At 39.3% G+C, this 26,295-nt stretch overlaps 1 protein-coding gene across 1 annotated transcript in view; it reads left to right on the top strand.

Annotated features, from left to right (window-relative positions):
* Window positions 1-26,295, top strand: part of LOC126284255 (uncharacterized) — an 88,752-nt gene that overhangs the window by 60,596 nt on the left and 1,861 nt on the right. Inside the window, exons 5-6 of the mRNA XM_049983056.1 lie at window positions 4,388-4,526; window positions 15,242-15,371. Coding sequence (XP_049839013.1) covers window positions 4,388-4,526; window positions 15,242-15,371 — 269 coding nt within the window. The remainder of the gene's footprint in view (window positions 1-4,387; window positions 4,527-15,241; window positions 15,372-26,295) is intronic.

The raw sequence follows: 26,295 nt of genomic DNA, 5'->3' as shown, positions 1-26,295 counted from the left end.
AATGTGCAGTCAGAAGAAGAAGAAGAAGAAGAAGAAGAAGAAGAAGAAGAAGAAGAAGAAGAAGAAGAAGAAGAAGAAAATACATTAATGGACTCACATCCAAGAGCAAACAAAAAAAGAACACACACTTCAATTAAACAATCAGAGGAAAACGAAATCTTAAGACAGCCACCAGAACAAGCACAAATGGAACACGAAATGACACACATGTTAGATATAGAAGAAAAATTTCAGCTGACATATATAGAGTACAAAGACACAAATTTAGACATTTGACCATTCTTGCATAGACCACCAAATAACCCACAAGTCGAAACAACAACAACTACTATCAACACAATCATACTCAACAAAATAAATGAAAATACAACTGTGGAAGAGTTACAACTGCTGTTTTATATATGAGCACTCGCTATACTAAATATACACACTGGGCAGAGATCAGAACAAACCAACACACAGAAGACACCCACAAAACCAGCATGACAACACAGGCTACAGATCAGAATAGAAAAACTGAGAAAAGACATCAGATAGCTAACACAATTTATAAGAAATGAAATAGACAAAAAACCAAAAAGGTTAGGTTAAATCCCACAACAAGAGGTGATAGAGCAATTAGATGAAAAGAAGCAGAAATTACAAGCATTGGCCAAATGACTTAGAAGATACAAAAAAGTGAAAATAGAAGGAAACAAAACCAAACATTCACCACAAACCAAAAGAAATTTTACCAGCCAATAGATAAGACACACCTTAAAATAGACAATCCACCAAACATAACAGACATGGAACATTTCTGGAGCAACATATGGTCAAGGCCGTTACAACATAACAGGCATGAACGGTGGATACAAGCAGAAGCAGAAACAGACACACAAAAGATGATACCACAAATGCCTGAAGTGATAATTTTGCAACATGAAGTCACCCGAGCAATTAATTCTACGCACAATTGGAAAGCCCCTGGAAAAGATAAAATATCAAATTTGTGGCTAAAGAAGTTCACCCCAACACATTTACATATACTAAATTATTTAACAGTTACATTGCAGACCCATACACATTCCCTGATACCCTTACACAAGGAATAACTTACATACAAAATATTAACTTCAATCATTACACAGAAATTAATGAGACAAATAACACAGAACAAAATTATAAATGAAGAACAAAAAGGCTGCTGCAAAGGATCATGAGGATGTAAAGAGCAACTGATAATAGACACAGAGGTGACATATCAAGCTAAAACTAAACAAAGGTCGCTACACTTTGCACACATTGATTACTAAAAATCTTTTGATAGTGTACCCCACTCATGGTTACTACAAATATTGGAAATATACAAAGTAGATCCTAAATTGATACAGTTCCTAAACATAGTAATGAAAAATTGGAAAACCACACTTAATATCCAAACAAATTCAAATAATATCACATCACAGCCAAAACAGATTAAGTGTGGAATATACCAAAGAGACTCATTAAGTCCTTTCTGGTTCTGCCTTACTCTGAACCCACTATCCAACATGCTAAACAATACAAATTATGGATATAATATTACAGGAACATACCCACACAAAATCACACATTTGCTATACATGGATGATATAAAACTACTGGCAGCAACAAATCAACAACTCAACCAATTACTAAAGATAACAGAAGTATTCAGCAATGATATAAATATGGCTTTTGGAACAGACAAATGTAAGAAAAATAGCATAGTCAAGGGAAACACACACTAAACAAGAAGATTACATATTGGATAACCACAGTGACTGCATAGAAGTGATGGAAAAAACAGATGCCTATAAATATCCAGGATACAGACAAAAAATAGGAATATATAATACAAATATTAAAGAAGAGCTAAAAGAGAAATATAGACAAAGACTAACAAAAATACTGAAAACAGAATTGACAGCAAGAAACAAGACAAAAGCTATAAATACATATGCTATACCAATATTGACCTACTCATTTGGAGTAGTGAAATGGAGTAACACAGACCTAGAAGCACTCAATACACTTACACAATCACAATTCCACAAATATAGAACACATCACATACATTCAGCAACAGAAAGATTCACATTAAGCAGAAAGGAAGGAGGAAGGGGATTTATTGACATAAAAAACCTACATTATGGACAGGTAGACAATGTAAGAAAATTCTTTATGGAATGAGCAGAAACTAGCAAAATACACAAAGCAATCACTCATATAAATACATCAGCTACACAACTGCAATTTCATAACTACTTCTACAACCCTTTAGATCATGTAACATAAACAGATATGAAGAAAGTAAATTGGAAAAAGAAAACACTACATGGCAAGCACCCATATCATCTAACAAAGTCACACATCGATCAAGACACATCCAACACATGGCTAACAAAAGGCAATATATACAGTGAGACAGAAGGATTCATGATTGCAGTACAGGATCAAACAATAAACACCAGATATTACAGCAATCATATTATTAAAGATCCCAATACCACAACAGATAAATGCAGACTTTGCAAACAACAAATAGAAACAGTAGATCACATCACAAGTGGATGTACAATACTAGCAAATACAGAATACCCCAGAAGACATGACAATGTAGAAAAAATAATACAACAACAACTTGCCATACAACATAAACTAATAAAACAACATGTACCCACATACAAGTATGCACCACAAAATGTACTGGAGAATGATGAATGCAAATTATACTGGAACAGAACCATTATAACAGATAAAACAACACCACATAACAAACCTGACATCGTACTCACCAATAAAAAGAAGAAATTTTCACAACTAATCAAAATATCCATCCCCAATACAACAAATATACAGAAGAAAACAGGAGAAAAAATTGAAAAATACATCCAACTGGCTGAGGAAGTCAAGGACATATGGCATCAGGATAAAGTTGACATTGTACCAATTATGCTACAGGAGTCATATCACACAATATCCACCAGTACATCTAGGGATACAGCTACATACAAACGTTTATATACAACTACAGAAATCTGTAATTATTGATACATGTTCAATTACCCAAAAGTTCGTAAATGCAATGTAACATATACCATACAGTTAAAAGGAAGTCATGCTTGATTAAGGTCCACGTCACTTTCCATTCTTGACCAGACATAACGCCTGAGAAAGGAAAGACTAATAATAATAATAATAATAATAATAATAATAATAATAATAATAATAAATTACAATGTCAAATCCCCCAGTTTTTAAGATTAAAACATGGTAAGCCTGAGCTTGGTACCAATTTTGGTGCTGGAGTTCTTTGACTTTGCCATTCCTCAAGGAGAAAATATTTTACTACCAGAGCTTTCCCACACTCCAGGTTCAGGTGTTGTGACTGTCTTCTCATTAGCAGAGTGGGTAACCCACATCTATACTGGCATGCACAGGTACAGCAGTGAGTGCACTTCTGTGTGGACATAAAATCATGACACAAGATATGAAATAAATGCTCAAAGTGTATAAAGCTGATGCATTATTGTGAGCACAACTGTGCTTGTATTCATGGTTTGTTTGGTCAAAGTGAGGAGGAGGATTCATCTGTGAAGGAAATTGCCTGTCAGATGTGCGTAGGACCTATACTTGAACATGCAAAAGACCTGCATCTAGTTGGATTAATAGGAATACTCATCATGTACTATGGATTGCATTTAGGAGAATTCATACAGCAGAAACATGTCTGTATGAGTTTAATTTAATATATTAAAAACAAAGATTCCAAGACTTACCAAGCGGGAAAGCGCCGGTAGACAGGCACAATAAAATAAAAAACACACACACACACACACACACACACACACACACACACACACACACACACACACACTTGTAAAGGCAAAGAGTTTTTGCCTTTACAAATGTCCACCCATGCCCGCGCATGTGCAGATGGATGTGTGTGTGAGCGCGCGCTCTTGAGTGTATACCTGTCCTTTTTTCCCCCTAAGGCAAGTGTCTCCGCTCCCGAGACCGGAACGACTCCCCACCCCCACCCCCTCCCCCAGCCCGAAATTTTGGGTGTCTGTGTTAGTGTGTTGTTTTATTTTATTGTGCCTGTCTACCAGCACTTTCCCACTTGGTAAGTCTTGGATTCTTTGTTTTTAATATATTTTTCCCATGTGGAAGTTTCTTTCTATTTTATCTACATCATTAATTTGAGTTTAATTTAATATATATACTGGTTATAAAATGTGTACTACAGTTTCTACACATTCCCCATTCTCTCTCTCTCTCTCTCCTCTCTCTCTCTCTCTCTCTCTCTCTCTCTCTCTCTCGCACCTCTCCTGCCCATCTCTGTTAGTAAATTAATTTAATCATGTCTTCATTTGTTTTTCAGGCAAAATTGTGACATTCATGCAGTAAAAGCTCTTCGAAAGTTTTATCAGCGTCCCTATTTCTTGGCAAGCTCTGTTTCACCAGCCCATTTTAATTGGGTTCTGATGTCCTCTGATTACAATACAAAAGTATACAAAAAGGTATGTATTTATGTCTATGTTTGTTTATTGTAGCAGATGAACTTTAAAATTTGATGCTGCAAGTAAAATTTTAATACTGAAGGATTAATTTGTAAGGCAATGTTCTTATATAAACCTTGATTTTAATCCAGTCAATCTAGAATAATATTCCTTACTTATTTCCTTAAAGTTAGGACTCAACTGATGCACAATAACATTCTATTGATGACGGTCATTAAGTTGAAACCACTTTTTCATTAAATTAGTGTAGTTGTAAACCAGTGGTATGTAAATGAATGTACCATATGCTTAAAAAGTTTCTTAGTAAAAATACACTACTTTGAAGATATCATCCAAACTTAGCTATGAGAATTGGCATGTTTGAAACATATACAGTATATGACTAGGGCCTTTGATTTGTGAAGCAGAGTGTAATACTGAAACACCTGCCTCCTATCCATCAGGCTAAGCATTGATGTGAGAACTCTTACCCTTACTCTCTTCTTGATGTCAGTGCTAGTCTTTTACTGTTATATATATCATCTATTTGCTGGAATATTTGTGTTTGACACTTGCCAAATTCTTAAAACCAAATCAGTTACTGGAAAATTGTTAAAATCCTGTCAGAATCAGACAGTGGAAAATTTGTGATGGAATAACAAAAATTTGAAATGGACCTGACAGAGGTAGTGTTGAGGTGCAGACAAGCACATTGAAAAGACTGCAAGATATTATCAACTAAGTCCTCCGTCAGATGTTCACAAACATCCATGCATCCATGCATGTATGCACATGCACCCACGTAACTCACGTGTACGTGGCCACTGTCATCTCTGGGTGGTAAGACCCAACTTCAGTGGCATTTTTGGTGAGCAGTAATCTCACCTGGGATGGGTGGTCATGGGGCAGGAACGAGGGGTAGCAGGGTAGATCTGGGAAGATTCTGATGCCGCCTGGGGAGTGTGCAGGATTGTGTTGTAGATGGGATGGTGGGGTTGCTAGGTGCGGCACTGGGAGGTTGTGCTGGGAGAGGGGGACACGAGGGTGAGAGGAGAGAAGTAGACAAGGGGATGCACTGGCGAGGGGAAAGGTGTGAATAAGGCTTCAGTGGGAGCAGAGAAGGGGACAGAAGCAGGTGTGGGACTGCCAAAGATTGAGGGAGTGTTACAGGAAAGAAGGAAGTGTTGCTGGGAGAGTTCCCACCAGCACAGTTAAGACAAGCTGGTGTTAATACGGAGGAAGCTTTGCTAGTTATTACATTTTTTTCGATAATTACTGAATTTTTTATATTCTCCTTCTATATGCCTATGTAACAAAGGACACTAACAGGTGCTAGTACATTAGGGAGGTGGCAGCGTGGAGTTCCAGATCACAGGATATTTTGCAGATCTTGTGGACTAAACTGAAAGCTTCCTGACAGTGTCTCGTGAATGAGGCATGTTACACTGTTGCTGTTAGGTAGGTTAGTGTTCCTTTTGGTGTCATTAAAGAGGAATAACCTATGTGTTACCATAAGATTGCATAACTTCCCTTACTTTTATTCTGTTTCATCCCCATGAAACACAACAGTAGCACATGCACTAATGTCATTCACAAGGCAAAGATGAATATGTACTGCTCTATAATGGAGCAGAAGGCAAAAGTAACAAATGTTCATTAGTCCCTTATGGATTATGATGTTCATTGCATGTGCAAAGTGAACTGTTCACCTGTCCATAGCAGGAAGTAGTAATGTCATGTGACTAGGTACAGTCATGATCCAATTTAGAGTAATGAGTGTTGTTAGACTATGTGAGGGCAAACTGTGATGTGGTAAATATGTGTTGCAAGTCACAACTTGCTCTTAATGCCATTAGTTTTACTGACAGTGAAAATGAGAAACTTGTGAAGCTGCAAGCAAATGTTCAAAAGCAAAAATTAGCAAGCTCACTGTGTGCAAATTGTGGAAAGAGGGACATGATGCCACGTGCAGCAGGATTTGAGTATCTGCCCACAGCAGAGTAAGTGAAATACAAACGATAATTATTCTGACTGAGTCTATAGATAAATCTGTGGCTAGACAGCAATTTGTGTGATATTATGGAAATACAAGGAATACACACTCTGCAAAAATTTCACAGCTTTTTTTTTTTGCACGGAATTAGACCTCCGTGTTAGCAAAGAACATCTGAGAAAAATTGTTCCATCTATGAGATTGCATTTTAAAAGGTGCCAGAATGAATCAATTATCATGTGCAGATGAGAGAACGTACTTGCAAAATGTGTGTACTTCAATAGATTTTTTGCAAACAAAGCATCACAATTAATGCAGCCAGTGGTTTATTTAGAGGATCCATGAAGTCATGCACAGTGCACTGAGAATAACTATTCCTAAGTAAAAGTCTGACAAGATTAGTGTGAAATAACACCACCAAGCAATGTTTCATTGTTGTGGATGTAGAATTTTGTTTCATGTCTATTTTTCCTCTATGACTGGAACAGGAAAACTTTGAACTATCAGGAAAAATGGCCAGAAAAATTATTCCATTTACAATGTTTTGCAAGAAAATGACCCCCTTCCTACTGCTGCCATAACATTTAGACCTATACTACTTACATACTTGTATAATTACTTGCCTGTATAATCTTACAAAGAATAAGATTCATTGTCATAATATATGAAGCATCTTATTCTCTAACCTGAAAAATAAGCAAATAAATAAATGCTAGCACTTGGATAAAATAAAACTTTGAGGAGTTGCACATTAGTTTCACTCTTTTATATTTAAGCAGCTTTTCTATTGGCTTCATATGCCTCCTCCCAGATAAAAATTGGTGACAGTCACCTAGAATCAAACTAAGGACCTCAGCATAACTAATCAAAAGCACTAACTGCTAGACCATGTGGCCAGTTTGCCTTCACTGCCATCGTACTAGCTTTTACTATTGTGCTGTTAAAATTGTATGATGACTACTAGCGGGGGGCCATTTTGATGTATGAGGAAACTGAAAAATATAATAAAATCAACAATATAAGGAAAAGGATATATTCTTAGTCACAGTAAAGATGAGTTGTTGAATTGCAGACAGGCACCAAGCTATCTCTGGCAGCTCAGACCAGAATGTCAAAGCTTGTGTGTGTGTGTGTGTGTGTGTGTGTGTGTGTGTGTGTGTGTGTGTGTGTGTGTGTGTGTGTGTGTGTTGGCTGAAAGCTGATGTGTAAGTGTTTTTTAATTGTGCATCTAAACACAGTGTGTCATCTGTATGCTGAGTAGCAATCAATCCTTTTCCTTACATTCTTGATATTTCAGCCTGGAGTTTTCATTGTTTGGTGTAATAAAATAAGCCACCGTACATTTGAACAAACTCAACTTCATCATACATGACTGAAACAGCTGATCATTAATCAACAGGCAGCTGTGGAATATAGTGACATCACCTAAACTGACGCTAGTGGGTAGTATGTATGATATGGACAGAGGTGCTGATGCAGCTATCTTTGAAGTGGAGGTAAACATCTGGGAAGCTGGTTTGCTGAATTGAGTAGGACCAGGTGAAGCAAATGGGGGAGAGCTGTTGATGTTCTGCAGGAATGTGGATAATGTGTCCTCACCCTCGATCCAGATCACAAAAATGTCATCAATGAATCTGAACCAGGTGAGGGATTTGGATTCTGGGAGTTTAGGAAGGATTCTTCTAGATGGCTCATGAATAGGTTGACATAGGATGGTGCCATGCAGGTGCCCATAGACATACCCTGGATTTGTTTCTAGGTAATGCCTTCAAAGGAGAAGAAATTGTGGGTGAGTTTATAGAAGGTTGTTGGTTTGGAATCTATTGAGTGTTGGGAAAGGTAGTGTTCAATAGCAGTAAGGCCACGGTCATTAGGGGTGTTAGTGTAAAGGGAGGTGGCATTTATAGTGATGAGCAGGGCATCGTGTAGTAAAGAAATAGGAACTGTAGAGAATCAGTGGAGGAAATGGTTTGTATATTTTATATACACTCCTAGAATTGGAAAAAAGAACACATTGACACCGGTGTGTCAGACCCACCATACTTGCTCCGGACACTGCGAGAGGGCTGTACAAGCAATGATCACACACACGGCACAGCGGACACACCAGGAACCGCGGTGTTGGCCGTAGAATGGCACTAGCTGCGCAGCATTTGTGCACTGCCGCCGTCAGTGTCAGCCAGTTTGCCGTGGCATGCGGAGCTCCATCGCAGTCTTTAACACTGGTAGCATGCCGCGACAACGTGGACGTGAACCGTATGTGCAGTTGACGGACTTTGAGCAAGGGTGTATAGTGGGCATGCGGGAGGCCGGGTGGACGTACCGCCGAATTGCTCAACATGTGGGGCGTGAGGTCTCCACAGTACATCGATGTTGCCGCCAGTGGTCGGCGGAAGGTGCACGTGTCCGTTGACCTGGGACCGGACCGCAGCGACGCACGGATGCATGCCAAGACCGTAGGATCCTATGCAGTGTCGTAGGGGACCGCACCGCCACTTCCCAGCAAATTAGGGACACTGTTGCTCCTGGGGTATCGGCGAGGACCATTCGCAACCATCTCCATGAAGCTGGGCTACGGTCCCGCACACCGTTAGGCCGTCTTCCGCTCACGCCCCAACATCGTGCAGCCCGCCTCCAGTGGTGTCGCGACCGGCATGAATGGAGGGACAAATGGAGACGTGTCGCTTCTGCCTTGGTGCCAATGATGGTCGTATGCGTGTTTGGCGCCGTGCAGTTGAGCGCCACAATCAGGACTGCATACGACCGAGGCACACAGGGCCAACACCCGGCATCATGGTGTGGGGAGCGATCTCCTACACTGGCTGTACACCTCTGGTGATCATCGAGGGGACACTGAATAGTGCACAGTACATCCAAACCGTCATCGAACCCATCGTTCTACCATTCCTAGACCGGCAAGGGAACTTGCTGTTCCAACAGGACAATGCACGTCCGCATGTATCCCGTGCCACCCAACGTGCTCTAGAAGGTGTAAGTCAACTACCCTGGCCAGCAAGATCTCCGGATCTGTCCCCCATTGAGCATGTTTTGGACTGGATGAAGCGTCGTCTCACGCAGTCTGCACGTCCAGCACGAACGCTGGTCCAACTGAGGTGCCAGGTGGAAATGGCATGGCAAGCCGTTCCAAAGGACTACATCCAGCATCTCTACCATCGTCTCCATGGGAGAATAGCAGCCTGCATTGCTGCGAAAGGTGGATATACACTGTACTAGTGCTGACAATGTGCATGCTCTGTTGCCTGTGTCTATGTGCCTGTGGTTCTGTCAGTGTGATCATGTGATGTATCTGACCCCAGGAATGTGTCAATAAAGTTTCCCCTTCCTGGGACAATGAATTCACGGTGTTCTTATTTCAATTTGCAGGAGTGTAGGAGGGAAGTTTCTGGGTAATAGGTTGAAGATGTTGGTCTAAGAGAGCAGAAAAACTCTGTGGGGGCCCAGTAACAGGCCACAATGGAGCATCTGGGGTGGTTGGGTTTACGGACCTTAGGAAGCATGTAGAAGTTAGGAGTGTGGAATGGTAGGGGTAAGCTGAGAGATGGACTCTGGGGAGAGGTTCTGGGATGGGCCTAAGAATTTGAGGAGAGACTGGAGATCCTGCTGAATTCTGGAATAGGATCACTGTGGCAAGGTTTGTAGGTGGATGTATCTGACAGCTGGCAGAGTCCTTCTACCACATAAACCTTGCAGTTCAATACAACAGTTGTTATAAGGTCAAGATCCGTTTTTAAATGGTTAACTGCAGTTCTTTCTTCTGATGTAAGTTTAGTTTGCATGTTGAGGTATTTGGGGATTAATGGTGAAGCAAGGTTAGAGGTTGAGAAATTCTGAAAAGTTAACAGGGGTGATTTGGGGGCAGTGGGAGTGGATCACGGTTGGATGGAGGAACGACCCGAGTCAGAGTTCAACATTGAACATTGATCTTTGGTTGAGTCTGATTGGTGGGCTTCGTGGGAAAAAGTGTTCCCACTGCAGGGACCAGGAGAAGGAGATAAAGTCTTTAACAAGTCCAGCATGATTGAATTCTGGATGAGGCAAAAGGTGAGGCCTTTGGATAAGACTGATATTTCTGTGGGGGGGGGGGGGGGGGGGTGTAAGGCTTCTGGAGGAAAGGTTCAGGACACTGTTTTGGGTCTGTTTAGATTCTGGATTCTGTGTGGTGGTGGGAGGGAGTTTTGAAGGGTGGGGTAAATGTAGCAGGTCTGTGAGACAGGGTTTGTTGGCTATGAGGGGATGTGGGGGAAGGTTTGGAGGTTGTTGTAGTGGTGGTGGACAGTGGTACTTCAAAAGAAGTGAGCAGGATGGAGAGTTTTTTGAGGTGACATTGTGCATGTTGCTCTGGTACCTGGAGGGCTAGAGTTTCAATGTGTGTTATGGTTTCCAGGAATTTGGGACTACATAGCAAGAGAATTTTATGGATGGAGAGAACATATTGCAAGGAGGTTTGGGCTTGGTTGATATAGTTTTGCACGATTGTGTTGGTGAGGGCTAAGGACTGGTGGAATCTGGACAGATGGAGGTCATTGTGGAAGGAGGGGTGGGAGCTGGAGATGGGTAATTTGATGGTAAGGCCTTTTGGTAGGATTCCATGAGCCAAGTTGCAAGGAAACTTTTCTGTATTGATGCATGATGGTGGAAAAAATCTGTGACTGCAGAAATAGCATAGAATTACATCCCAAAAAATTAAAAAAAATGCACCCAAATATGTGGGCAATATTGGGAGTAGGAAGCAAAGAATGAAAAAGGGAGGAACAGGATGAAATCTGGAGTTGATGATTCCAAAAGGCAAATACTCACTAAAATTGGCATGAAGTCACAATGAGATCAAAGAAAATATATAAATAATAAAAAAGTTACCATGGGTAGCAGGTCTCAGGGTGGCTAAGTGTGAAGAAGGTGGATGGCAGATGTGACTGGATGAGGTGATCTGGGATAGAATTGATAAAGAGTGGGGCATGGGGAGGGGTTCATAGGATGAGATACAATATCATGTGACACTGGCAAAGATGAAGGGAAATAACACGCAGAAATATGATAGTGACACAGGGAGAATGATCAATCTTAAGGTACTGGATTAATGATAATGGTGGGAGTAACATGGGACATAAGATGCTCACAACAATCAACATGGTCTTGTAGCCATCTGTTGTGCATGTCTGAGGTGGTTGATACAGTGTGGCTCATAAGTAGAATGTGCATTGTGGTTTGTAAGGAACCAAGAGAAACACAGAAAGGAAGGAAAAGGAGGATGGACATTGAATATAGTAATGCATCAGAAAATAGCAACAAAGGAAAATAGCACTGGGTTAGAGAAAAATCAATGGAAAATCCAGGATGAGATGTAACAATAGTATGAAAAGGAAATTTGCTACTCGCCACATACCAGAGATGCCGAGTCGCAGATTGGCACAACGAAAAGACTATCATAATTTAAGCTTTCGTCCATCAAGTCCTTTGTTGACCCCACTCCCCCCCCCCCCCCCCCCCCCCCCCCCCCCCCCACACACACACACACGTAAAAAGACTGGGTGCATTGGTGGAATGAGGGCTGTGTAGTACTGGACTGGGAACAGGGAAGGAGTTTGATGGATGAGATAAATTACTACTGAAGTTTGAGGCCAGGAGGGTTATGGGTATGTAGGACATATTGCGGGGAGAGTTCCCACCTGCACAACTCAGAAAAGCTGACAATTAATTCTGAGGTCCTGGGTTTGATTTCTGGAGACCACATTTTTTTTTCTCTGGGAGGGGATCGATTCAGCCTTGTCTGGCCAACTGAAAAGCTGCTTTAATATAAAAGCAATCAGCATGTAAGTCATTAAAGAAGAGATGTCAAAAGGTTTGTATCAGGCTACATGAAAATGCTAGTTTGTTTATTTTTCATGTTATAGAACGAAATTCTTGGTGTATTATTACAATCTTATTCGTGCTTATTCTATGATATGGGTTGTCTTGCTCCCTTCCCACTCATATTTGCAAAGGAAGCCTAACCTTGAAGATGTGAATAAATGATTCAGAGCATTTTGTGTTAGACTGTAGTTTCTTCTTTCACTCTGACACTCTTATGAGAGGAGAACAGCAATTGTGGGCTGTGAATTTGAGTGAAAATTTGCACAGATGCTTGATAATTTATAAAACTGCCTATTTCAGTTTTTAGCTGAACACTCCACTGTTTTCCTGAAAATTGATGCAGTACCAGTCTGGCTTGTTAGAGCCATGCATTATAGTGTGTTGGTGTGAGGAACCTCTTTTTCTTATGTAAATTACATTTTTTCATAAAATAATCAGAATTTCAGTGGTATAAATAGTTCTATTTGTCTCATGTGGAAGAAATTTGTGAACATTATGGTTTCTTGTAAATGCGTAGGTTTTTGCACCCAGAATCGCATCCACAATAGCTTACTGGATACGTTGCCATGTCATGTTACAAAATAGCTATGAACAATAAAACTAATGGTTTAGCCATAGTTGCTATGGCCTTCCTCTCATGATGAAATATGAAAGAACCGTGGATAACAATATATGACAGCAGATTCAGGGGAAGGGCCACTGTGATCGTGGCAGAAATGTACTTTTTAATCAGTGGTAGTTATTTTAAAATGTGACACTTGAAACATGCCCAGAAAACTCATCATAAACAGGTAGAGTCCATGTGTCTTCTGCATCATGTGAAACTAAATTCCACTCAAAGTTCTTAACTGAATACTGCAGGAAAAAAGACCTGACCAACAGTACTGAAAACTTGATTTTTAGTTAACTGTTGACACAAAGGCAAACATACATCAGAATTTTCTTCAAAGTTGGTGAGGAAAGGTGCTTATGACCAGCACATGGATTCTTATTTATTCTGCCCTATTATATAGTACTACCATTTGTGCAGATAGTGTATGTTTTCACATTGTGGCAATGAAAATTTTTACTATGTGATAAACTATGTGTTGTTCTAATGTGTCGTCTCAGTGAGGTCACCACCTTGAATCTCATGAATCTACTATCAGGTGAAATTATTCTTCTGGCTCTAAGGCTGTGGTCACAGTGGTACTGACATTGGTGGATTTTACAGATGATTGACATTAGCTCATCTTTCCAAATTTGTAAGTCACTATGCGGATACTCACAATGCAGCTGATCTTGTCAGATGAACATATAGACTTCAGATGACAGTTGGTGAGATACAAATTAGTTTGTTTCCTTCTCACGCATGAAATGTGGATTGTTAGAAACTGATAAGTTTTGTTCAAGAAAGCATTTTGTGACATCCTGAACATGAAAAAAAAATCATAATCCAAAACATAATTTGTCAAAGTGGGAAAGGTGCCATATCTTATGCTTAAAGTTACTGCAGTGCATCTTTTTAGGGTTGACACATGGGCATTGGCTATCTACAAACTGCTGTTACTGCATATTCCTGTTTTTATGCCAGTAAGGTGGTGATCCTGTTATGAGATGTTTTCAAATGTGGTATATGTTTCCATTTTTCAGTGATTTAGATGTTCAGAGTCTCTTAAACTAAAATTTATGTTTGTCTCTCACATGTATGATAAATGATATCCATTGAAGGTTAATTAACATATGCCTGTTTTGCTGAATTTGTGTGAAGTTGTGTAAAGTGTTTGTAATCCTGCTGTTCAGTGTCACCACAAATCACCTTGAGAGTGTAATGGACCATTCCTCTCATCAACTCATATATCCATAAAATTTGTCTGGTTATTCCAGTGACTGGGGGAATTTGCCGGATTTGTTTCTGAGACAGGTAGGGCTCATTCACATGCCTTCGGCATCTTTTTAATAGGAAATGCCACAGTGCTGCACTCATTTCCAAACATGGAGGTGTCATGGCAACCATCCCACCCAAGGGGGTTAACGTCCAATCTACTTGATAGAATAGATTCTAACATAAGTTCCTTGATCCCACAAAAACTGACAAGGGAAATCGATCTCACTGTGATCGAACTATCAGCTGATGTTATTGGGTAACCTTTGGCAACCTTTCCTGGTGTCACCGTGAATGCAGCCTAAAGATTGTCTACGGTCCAAATATGCTTGATGATTTTCAGATGTCCTCTTTCCAGGTTTGGAGCATGTTATGAATACATTCTTGAATTTTCTATGAAGTTATTAGACTTCCACAAGTCATTTTGGCCAAAATCTTTCATTTTATTCTTGCAGACATGGGTTTCCCAACTTATATTGGCGGAATACCGTACATAGTATGATCTTTTATTAGTAATCTCAGTGGATTCAGATTTTTGTTTTATATCTAGGGAGTAGCAAATGTTTGATTTTAACACAATACCTGAACCTTATCCTATCATCTCTAATAAGACTTGTGGCCATTTTTTGTGATTAAACCTGTGCTTTGTGTTGAAATATCTGGGTAGATACAAATTTTTCAAATGATAAGCTCCCTTGAGAAAAATTTGTTTTGATCTCTAAGTGACCTGCTCCTCCTTTCTGTCTTTTCCCAAACAGTCCAACCTCACCCCCTCTCCCTGAGGTGGAAAGAACTAACATTTCTGAAACAGGATAATTATTTGTACTTCCGTGTGGCTGTATCAGCTGTACTTACAATTTTTGCATCTTGAAGGTAAGTTCTAGCCAGCCTTTGTTGTTAAAGAAGTACCCTTCAGAATATTATACTGGGTAGAGTTATTAGTTTTTCCTGAAACATTTGTAAAGAATGCTTTGTAAAGATTACATTCCTCTTTTAACATTTTTCCAGGTGGAGCTGGATTCTGGGCTCATAATGCTGGCACAGCTAAGAGGTTCTACAGCATTTCGGTTAACACCAATGAATCCTTGTAATTCATCTTGTCCTATGCTTCTTGGAGATTTACAAGAAGGAGAGATGTGTGAGTACAAACTTCGTTTGTGTAAATTATTTTTCATTTAATTAGCTATTTAGGAAATTATTCAGAAATTTCATATGTTATGCCCTTCTAAGGAGCAGCACCAATTGATGATTATTTATTCTTTGTATTCAGCTTTGAAAGTAGACAATTCTTCTTTTCTCCCAGGTTCAATGAGCCACAAGTGCTTAAAGAACTTACAGATTGAGATGAAATCTGGCAAATGACTTGTTACACTATATTACGAACTTTTGCTTTGCATACGTTAACCCCCCTTTGGAGTCAAAAAAGTAACAGTATCTATCATGGAAAACTGCATTTCTTTGTGTTCAAGAAGAAAAAAGGAAAAAGTATCTACATTGTTCGCAAATATGACATTAAAGAATACACTAATGTTGTCATCCTTAAAACTTTTTTCTCCTTCCAACATTCTTGTTGGCTTTCTGATAAAGAACTAATCTTATGTAGAGATTTAAGTTCTCTATAATAGTCTTGCCTTTTCTAACATCATTATAATACAGGTTTTTTTGCACATTCAAGAACTGACCACACAACCCCTGCTCTAGCTCATAAAGACATTTGTTATCTATCCTTTTGACACAGATGAACAAAATTTCACCTGTTACTGTCCTTCAAAGTAGTCACAAGCATTGTGTAGGACCCATTGCTAGCTATGTGGAAGGTGTAGTATACCGTTAACAAAGCCTGTTCTGTTGATGGTGTGAATGGAGCAGCCTAAAGTTTATGGTGGTTCTCATGTACGACTGTGATGGTGTTATCCTAACACATTATGTTCCTCCATGGCAGACCGTCAATGCTCAGTATTACTGTTCATTTTTGGACCATCACCTGCAACCAGTTTTGTGAAGGAAGTGGCAACACTTTCTGCGCAACCCACCCATCATTTTGCACGAAAATGTGCGGGCGCATACAGCGCAAGCTGTGGCTGCTCTGTTTGGTTGATGGTACTGAAAAGTACTGTACCATCAACCATACTCCCTGGACTTGAGTCCTTGTGACTTTGATTTGTTTCTGGAGATGAAGGGATCACTTCGTGGCATTCGATTCAGAATTGCTCCAGAGATATGACTGCTCCATTTGCACCATCAACAGAACAGGCTCTGATAACGGTATACTATGCCTTCCACATTGCTGGCAATGGGTTATAAACAATGCTGTTGACTACTTTGAAAGACAGTAACAGGTGCAAATATGTAACACTTTTGTATCGGTTGTGAATAAATAGTTGCCACTATTTAAGTTCCAACCCTCTTATATTCACAGTGTACCATCCGTTGTAATCTAAGAGTACTTATATTGAATCTGTCATTATATATTTACCCAGACACCTCCATGTAACACCAATATTTGTTAAGGGAGCAGGCATATTGTCTTGTAAAGACACAGCAACTACAAAATTATTATTTATTTCAATAATAGCTACAAGATGGTACAGATGACAGTGGTCAATTTGTTAGAAGCCATCTTTAGATCTATAAGGCCTACAAAATGGAAAATATGGAATGTATAAAAGTTGTATTTGGCCTCGTTGGTCATGGTATAACATATAAGATTGATCAAAGTAAATATCTACAGCAATGATACAATTATGAGTAGGACAGTGTACATAATGGTTGCTGTCTTCTCCTCCTGAACTTCCTGGATGCTTTTCCACCAATTGTTTTATATCTATTTAAAACAATTGTATGTCTTTGTTTCTATATATTGTCATATATATGAGGAGCAGTCATTATTATGTGCATGATTTTTGAGCTATGGCAGGAAAAAGAAAGTATTAACAAACATTTCTGCTCCTGGAAGTATAGCCACCCATGGCATGCTCCAGCAATGTGATTTCATTTTATGGGACCAAGATGGTGTGTTCCATCTCTTCATAATGTTGTTGTGGTCTTCAGTCCAAAGACAAGTTTTATGCAGCTCTCAATATCATACAGTAGAGCTGCATTTCATCAGGCTATAAAAACACCTGTAATTTCACTTGCTTTCAGCTGTGCATTGTATCAGTATAGTGATGTCATATTGGTTACTATTACAAGGCCAGCTCAGTCAGTCATCCAGACTGTTTCTATTGCTACTTCTCTTGTTCAGGAACCATTATCCTGCTGGCCTCTTCACGTATATCCCACTGATGTGACTAGACCTACAGTATGGCTATTTGTAACTGTGAGACATGCAAGCAAATACATAAAGGCAAAGTCCTTGTTTCAATGTTATTTAAAAGACCATACATAACATGAATGTGTCTTGTGACTTCAATATGTTTTCCCATTTTGTAAATGTTACTGAAATTTATAAAAGTAATCATGTATTCTCCAATAATGCTTCCACTGACAAGTATTACCTTTCTTCTATACTGTACCATTTCTTTTCTGCTATCATGGGATGTTACTTCCACTATAAAGGTTTCAGCCTGCAGGACTAAGCCATATGACTCTAAAATTAAACTTAGACACACAATCACACAGACTGTACATGTAAAATGCTTCATTTTTAGCTCATTAAGTACCTAGAAGAATTCATCCAAACTACTGAAAATAATATTTGTGTGACATGTGCAATAATAATAATTTTTGAAGAGAGACACCTCTAAAATTTACTTTGCTATTATAACAGCAAAGTGAATTTTTTAGCTGTCTAGGTGAGAATAGGCATTGCCTTTTCACTAATATTGTGATTTGTAGATCATATCTTGAAGAATAAATTGAAACAGTATTACAATAATGGCAGTTCCAGCAAGGAAACAAAATTGACAAGATATCACTCACCAGTAGCTTGTTGGTGTGTGGTACATAGGCATGTGCAACAGCACACACTTTACTTGCTTTGGACCTGCTGGTCTGATTTTGCACATACAACTGCACACAATTACACCCTTCTGTGATTAAGTAGTAAGTCAGAGTACAGTACACTATTGAAGAGACATAGGGATAATAAACTTTGTGTGGGCTACACATCTAAGTATAAGAAGTCAGAAACTGTTGTAATTGAGATAGATCTCAATAAAATGTCAGCATAACACAGAAATTCACAGTCAGGTTAGTGTAAAGGAATTTAGAATTTTGGTCTGTATGAAATGTAAGTGGTACTGGTATGGGCAAATGGTTGATTTGCTCCCGTTGTTAGTCATGTTGTACAAATACTTACCTATAAATATATGTTGGAGAGTTGAAGTGAAAAAAGTGTGGCTCAGGTAAAATTAATGAAATTGGCAGGCTTTAGTTTAAAGGCAGGAAACTATGTAGTTGGTTTTCCTACAAAAAAGAATGCATATGATACAGTGGAAAGCTTGTGCCAGCACTAAAGCTAAAACACTAGAAGCAAAGTGTCCTTCATTACTGGTTGCTGTAGCTATTAATGCCTCAAATAGTTGTTAGTATGTACACACCAAAGTTGTGGACGATTTACTGAATAACAGAAAATGACTGACAGTCAGAATTAAACATGAACTGTATTGATTTGTTATGGGCAACTCCTATTCCATATGTGAATATTTAATTAAACACTGGCAAACAAAGATGTTTATTTTCTTGTAAATTTTATACTTATCTCATAACATGAGTAATGACAAAGACTAAAATGTTCAAACTATAGAAAAACTTGGTTGTAATAACAGTATGTGTTAGAGTAGATTACTACTCGCCACATAGTGGAGGTGTTGAGATGATAGACAAGAACATTCAGAAGTAGACAATAGGATATTATTAAAGTACCAGCTAGTCCAGTAACTTAATAATATTCAACAGTCTACTTCTGAATGTACCTGTATGCCACTCTCAACACAACCTCTATGTGGTCAGTAGCAGTCCATCCTATTTCCGACTAATATGTTCATTTTATTGAATTTAGACCATTGCCCTGTTCAGTAATCTGTTATATGCATATTCAGATAATGTAGAAGGTATTAGTGATACATGGAACTTGTAACTAACTTACTACCAAGAGATCTTAACTACATACAACAAATTTTAGAAGCAATCTCTTTTATAGGTCAGCTTCACTTTCCAATCAGTTTATGAATACATCAGTGCCTTTGTTTCACCATGCCTGTACCTATATAATTATTATTCTACATGCTCCTATATTTAATTACACTTCCATATATTAAAAACAAAGATTCCAAGACTTACCAAGCGGGAAAGCACTGGTAGATAGGCACAATGAATAAAACACACACACAGAATTTCGAGCTTTCGCAACCGGCGGCTGCTTCGTCAGGAAAGAGGGAAGGAAAAGGAAAGATGAAAGGATGTGGCTTTTAAGGGAGAGGGTAAGGAGTCATTCCTATCCCGGGAGCGGAAAGACTTACCTTAGGGGGTTAGTGGAGATTGAGGCCTGGTGGATAACGAGAAGAGAGGCTATATTAAAAGGGCAAGTTCCCATCTCCGGAGTTCGGATAGGTTGGTGTTGGTGGGAAGTATCCAGATAACTCGGACGGTGTAACACTGTCCCAAGATGTGCTGGCCGTGCACCAAGGCATGTTTAGCCACAGGGTGATCCTCATTACCAACAAACACTGTCTGCCTGTGTCCATTCATGCGAATGGACAGTTTGTTGCTGGTCATTCTCACATAGAAAGCGTCACAGTGTAGGCAGGTCAGTTGGTAAATCACATTGGTGCTTTCACACGTGGCTCTGCCTTTAATCGTGTACACCTTCCGGGTTACAGGACTGGAGTAGGTGGAGGTGGTGGGAGGGTGCATAGGACAGGTTTTACACCGGGGGCGTTTGCAAGGATAGGAAATCCTCCCCACTCCACCAAGAGTGTCTTTCCGCCGTCCACCTAACCCTCGTAACTTCTTGGTTCATCCCTATGAAATCCCCAAACCACCTTCCCTACCCTCTGGCTCCTACCCTTGCAACCACCCCCGGTGTAAAACATGTCCTATGCACCCTCCCACCACCACCTACTCCAGTCCTGTAATCCGGAAGGTGTACACGATCAAAGGCAGAGCCATGTGTGAAAGCACCCACGTGATTTACCAACTGACCTGCCTACACTGTGACGCTTTCTATGTGAGGTTGACCAGCAACAAACTGTCCATTTGCATGAATGGACACAGGCAGACAGTGTTTGTTGGTAATGAGGATCACCCTGTGTCTAAACATGCCTTGGTGCACGGCCAGCACATCTTGGCACAGTGTTACACCGTCCGAGTTATCTGGATACTTCCCACCAGCACCAACCTATCCGAACTCCGGAGATGGGAACTTGCCCTTCAATATATCCTCTCTTTTCGTTATCCACCAGGCCTCAATCTCCACTAATTTCACCTGTCATTCAACATCATTTTTGCCTCCACACTTCCGCCTTGACTTACGTCTCTGCCCATACTCTTTGCCTTTAAATATGTCTGCTTGTGTCTGTGTATGTATGTATGGATGTGCGTGTGCGTGTGCGTGTATACCGATCCTTTTTTCCCCCTAAGGTAAGTCTTTCCGCTCCCGGGATTGGAATGACTCCTTACCCTCTCCCTTAAAACCCACATCCTTTCATCCTTACTTTTCCTTCCCTCTTTCCTGACGAAGCAGCTGCCGGTTGCGAAAACTCGAAATTCTGTGTGTGTGTTTGTGTGTTTTATTCATTGTGCCTATCTACCGGCGCTTTCCCGCTTGGCAAGTCTTGGAATCTTTGTTTTTAATATATTTTTCCCATGTGGAAGTTTCTTTCTATTTTATTTACATCATCATTAATTACACTTTCAGGTTTGTGAAAGGCTATGATTAAAGTTTATGTGTATAAATCATGTTGTCAAAGCCAGATGAACTTTTGACAATATTATGAAAAGGATAGTTGCTACTCACCATGCAGGAGAGATGCTGAGTTGCATATAGAGGCAACAAAAGATTGTCACAGAATGAGCTTTTGGCCAGCAAGGCCAGTAGCTATCATTCTCACAATAATCTTACCTCCATCGTGGATTTTCCATTGTTAATTTTGCTAGATGCATTTTTGCATCACATGCAATGTTCAGCTTTACATTTCTCTATAATCTGGGTTAGTAGCCAATGCTGACACCACTGGACAGTTTGGTGAGGTCTGACTGGTTACTGTCATCATTACAGAGCAAAATGTCATTAATGTCTGTCATAATTCATTTTTATCATCTGTTATCTTCTGTGAGGCAAGATTTACATAATAATTGAAAAGACTGCTTTATTTTTCCTGTTTAATAACAAGAAAGGCCATTTGTATTGACATGGGCTCGGGAAATGGGCTGGATTAGAATGAGAATATTGTGATGTTTTGCTAAGAAGCATGAATCACGCTGTTCCATTAGCTAGGTCATTTACTAATGCAGCTACTAAAAATTATGAGTATCTGAAAACCAAATGAGAATATGCTGCCTGGGGTTCCTCAAAGGTAAAATCCTTGCATTGATGTAAAATGTAAAACTGTTGAGTGTAGAAGCAAAAAGATGTGGCTCCAGCACACTTGGTGGTCATCATCCAAAACCATCATCACACTATGGATAGGAGGAGGGAACTGGTCCTGTAACATTTAGTTCACTGGATATTACACCAGTGGACTTTTTCCTCTAGCATCATTCAAAACAAATGGTGTATGTACAGGATTTACTGAACCTTAATCACTTTCACTGATTAAGTGAGTGGACATTGAATAACATGCTGAAAGATCTGAATGAAGTTTGTGTGAAATATGGGATGCAAATAAAGACAGCAAAAAGAAAGACTAAGATCATCAGTAGAAGTCACACACAGACTGTCCAGTATTAAAATAGGACAATCTATCATTAGCTAAGTGCATTGCAATATCTTGGAAGCACAACAACCGAAGACTAGAGATGTCACCTGGAGGTGAAAACTCGAATTACCATAGTGAAGGAGACATTCAACAGAAAGATGACACTCTTATGTGACAAATTAGATAAAGGTCTAAGGAATAGGCTTGGCAAATGTTTTGTCTGGAGTGTGGAACTATATGGGGCAGAAACATGGCTGCTGAGACGAGAGGATGAAAAAAGGTTAGAAGCATTTGAGATGTGGATGTGGAGGAGAATGGAGAGAATAAGCTGAATGGAAAGAGTGAATAATGAAAGAGTATTGGAAAGGGTTGGTGAGAGATGATGTCTGCTGAAATTTGTAAGAGAAAGGAAAAAGAACTGGTTGGGACATTGAGAAGGGAGTGCTTGTTGGCAGACTCTTTGGAAGGATTGGTTTGAGGGGGAAGACTGAGAGGGAGAAGGAGATACGAGATGATAGATGACATAAAGGGAAGAGGAAAATATGCAGACCTGAAGAGGATGGCAGAAGTCTGGACAGCTTGGAGAACTACCATGTGAAAAACCTGCCTTTTGGCAGGATGATGATGACGATGATGATGATGAATCACTTTCACTGTCTAATAACCATGGTCTGCTAATTTTGTTAGATGTGACTTGCTGCAATGTGAAAGAGTATCCAAAAAAGCTTTGTTCTGTTGTTAGAGACACATTTTTGTGCAGCTTCACAAATCATCTGCCTTAAATTGAGTCATAGTTCCTTTAAATATTCACTCCCAGAGTACACATTTGCAGCATCTGATTGAGATGTTAAACAGTTGCCTGCATATCCATTAACTGAACACAGGCTACTGTTTGTCTTTGAAGCCCTTTGTTCCTTGGTAACCACAGTTGCTACAACTAAAACTACCCTTTCTAGTTCTTCTACATACATTTACACACTTGCCAGCATTTTCCCTCTTTGGAGTTGGCATTGCTATATTCTTGTTGAAATATGAGGGTATTTATCTTGCACCTTATATGAAACAATTTTGTCATAGCTGACTTTCATAAGCACCTCAGTAATTCTGAGGGAATTCCATGTTTTCCAGGGGCCTTATTTCAACTTACAGTCCAATGAATGAATGAAAATTAGGTGAAAGAAATCATGTAGTCACAAAATTTTTGTACTGTGGTAGGGGAGGGGAGTGTGATGAACAGCATACTAAAAATCTTGCCTGGTGAGTTGTGAGAGTGGAGCAGGGGAAAAAGGAAAATGTAAAGGTCACCTTTTAGACTTTATACATAAAATATAAGGTGAAATTCCTAAGATACATCTCCCCAATTACATACAAATTAGTAAAAATACTGAGGCGCAGTGGTCAACTAAATTACAGTGGACAATTTGCTTAACATACATAAGTATTTGCTTGACATACACAAGTAAGCTTTAGCATTTATAACTGCCAGAGTTATGACACCAAGTTTCATATGAAACTTTGTACCAATTTTCTGTGTTACTGGAGTCTTTGAAGAGGATTTCTAATTGATCAATCAGTAACCAGATAATTTACATTACAAATGAATCTTGTAAGTTGTGGCTCCGTTTTGTTGTAATCAGATGGTTACTCAAACTGTCACAACAAAAAAGATATTCTTTTTGTGTATTGTGAATTTAACATACCATTGAGAAGTTGTTAAAAATATCCTCCTACTATTGTTGTCTAAGTAGGGAAAACATGCATGATACTCAACTGAGATTTTCTCTGGGAGATGAGTCTGGCAAATAGTAGAAAGGTGCTGCTATAGGATTCTCTTTCTAGTTACCCAAACGTAATTTGATCAAAAAGAGAATTCACTTAAGAAAATTGAAAGCTTGGAAAGAGAGAGAATGGTTGTCCAGCACTTACTTCCAGGAGTCAAAATTTCAGTACTGCTGATACACAAATTTGAAAGTGAAAATATTAACCCTAGCTAAGCTCATTATCCTGAAAGTTACAATAAATAAAAATAAAAATACAATAAATAATCTTAATAATGAGTCTGTCAGGGGTACCAACATTTTGCCTCCAGGAGGTACACAGGGTGAATTGCCTAAAACATGCATCACAAATATTGTGGACATACTATTGATGTGCAGTTTCCATAGAGTGGATTGGTAGTCAGGGACTTGTATTGTTAGCCAGTAAGCCGAGCGGTTCTAGGCGCTACAGTCTGGAACCGCACGACTGCTGTGGTCGGAGGTTCGAATCCTGCCTCGGGTATGGGTGTGTGTGATGTCCTTAGGTTAGTTAGGTTTAAGTAGTTGTAAGTTCTGGGGGACTGATGACCTCTGAAGTTAAGTCCCATAGTGCTCAAACCCATTTAAACCATTTGTTAGCCACTAAACAGAGTGTAATAATGCATATAAATTGTACTTTTTGTTCAAAAACATACACTTTCTAAATGGAACAATGTCTGTTTACATAAAATTCTAGAAGCAGAGTAAATTAGAACAACTGTTACTTGTATATCACATAATACATTTGCATTATATATTTTTAACAACTTATTAATGCTCAGTTCTGAAGAAAAGTACAATTCTTCCCGGATAATGGCTTTCTCTACCTCTTAGGTTAGTAACCCTCTCTCTCTCTCTCTCTCTCTCTCTCTCTCTCTCTCTCTCTCTCTCTCTCTCTCTCTCTCTCTCTCTCCCCCCCCCCCCTCTCCCTCTCTCCCTCTTTCTCTGTTGCAAACTTCTCTTGCTTGTCATCACACTCTGTGTTCTTTACATCCTTCTCCACCTATAACTGATTTAGCAATAGTGACTGCCAAACCCAAACAGATTCGCAAAAATTTTTGTGCACACTGGTTCCAAATTTCTATTTATTGGAATGTGATACTTAATGTCATTGCTGTAGGTTCCCTGGTACCAGATCTTGCGCAGTGTCCCTTTGGCGAAGAAGTCTTAATCATCAATGACTAGTCTTGATCCCCTTCACTTTTGTTTAGAACTCTGACTACTGTGTTTTTGGCACTTAATAGTAAATTTGCTGGTATATTATAGCAATTGAAATGACCACCTCTGTGCTGACATGGAGGTGTCAACATGAGTTCGTACAATGGTGACGACGATGATGACACAGCAAGAAAAAGGAACAGTGTCATAAAACCTGGATGTTAACTTAGTACCATATTAAATCATAGAATTTAATGTTGATTAAAATTTTGGAAGGGTCATATTAACACTTGTAGCAAGATTTACAGTCCCAGTACTCTTTTTCTAAACCTTATTTTTATATACCTTGTTTCAGAGTTAAGTTGATGGGCATGTTTGGTTTTCTTTTCTCTATTTTGGCTTCCTCTCAGTGATAATACAACAGTGATTTCTTACTCCATTATTAAAAAGCTGCTCCCATACACACAATTCACAAGATAGTTGCAATTATTGAACATCGAGCATTGTCAAGAAATGCGTGCTAGTTGTCAGTGTAGCCAACTGAGCAATGTAAGAAAACTGCTTCATGTTGAATTAATGTTGGACACGTGTGATTCGAAACACACATTGCAGAGCACTAAATATGATTTAGAACAACTGCAATTATCAGACACAATTTACATTGTTAGTAAAACCACTTTTTTACAGTCCGACTTCATAGCATGAAATATCCTATCGAAACTGTAAAAATATGTATCAGACAGTTTTATCCACTGCTCCAATAGCTATGCACTTTCCCTCTGACCGTTGTGCTTGTCCATTTCGCACTTTGCCAGTCTTGTTTTTTACTTTGCCAGTCTTGTGTTTTAGAAGTCTGTATTCTGTTTCATCTGTTTCGTTTTTATATTTTCTTCTTTTATCAAAGTAAATATCTCCTGTGTTATCCAGAGATCTTGTCTTTTCACCTACACAATCTTCTGTTGCATTACCTATTTTATTTCTCCAAGCTATCCATTCATCTTCTATTGAATTCATATCCCGTTTCAGTCCGAAGCTACCTAATGCTCCATCTTGAACATTCAACCACCTTTGTTTCCTTCAATTTATCCAGATTGCATTGCAACAAGGTGCCAATTTACCTCAATTGATGTTAGCATAATAATTTATTCTTGTCCATGTGGTCATCAGAATCACTAATGTACTAAAATTACTATTGCCAAGTCATCAGGGGCGATTGGCTGGTGGCTTGAATGCTTGCCCTTTTGCCAAA

The sequence above is a fragment of the Schistocerca gregaria genome, chromosome 8, assembly GCF_023897955.1.
Source record: "Schistocerca gregaria isolate iqSchGreg1 chromosome 8, iqSchGreg1.2, whole genome shotgun sequence".
NCBI classification, from domain to species: Eukaryota; Metazoa; Arthropoda; class Insecta; order Orthoptera; family Acrididae; genus Schistocerca; species Schistocerca gregaria.
This window is presented reverse-complemented; position numbering and strand designations above follow the sequence as displayed.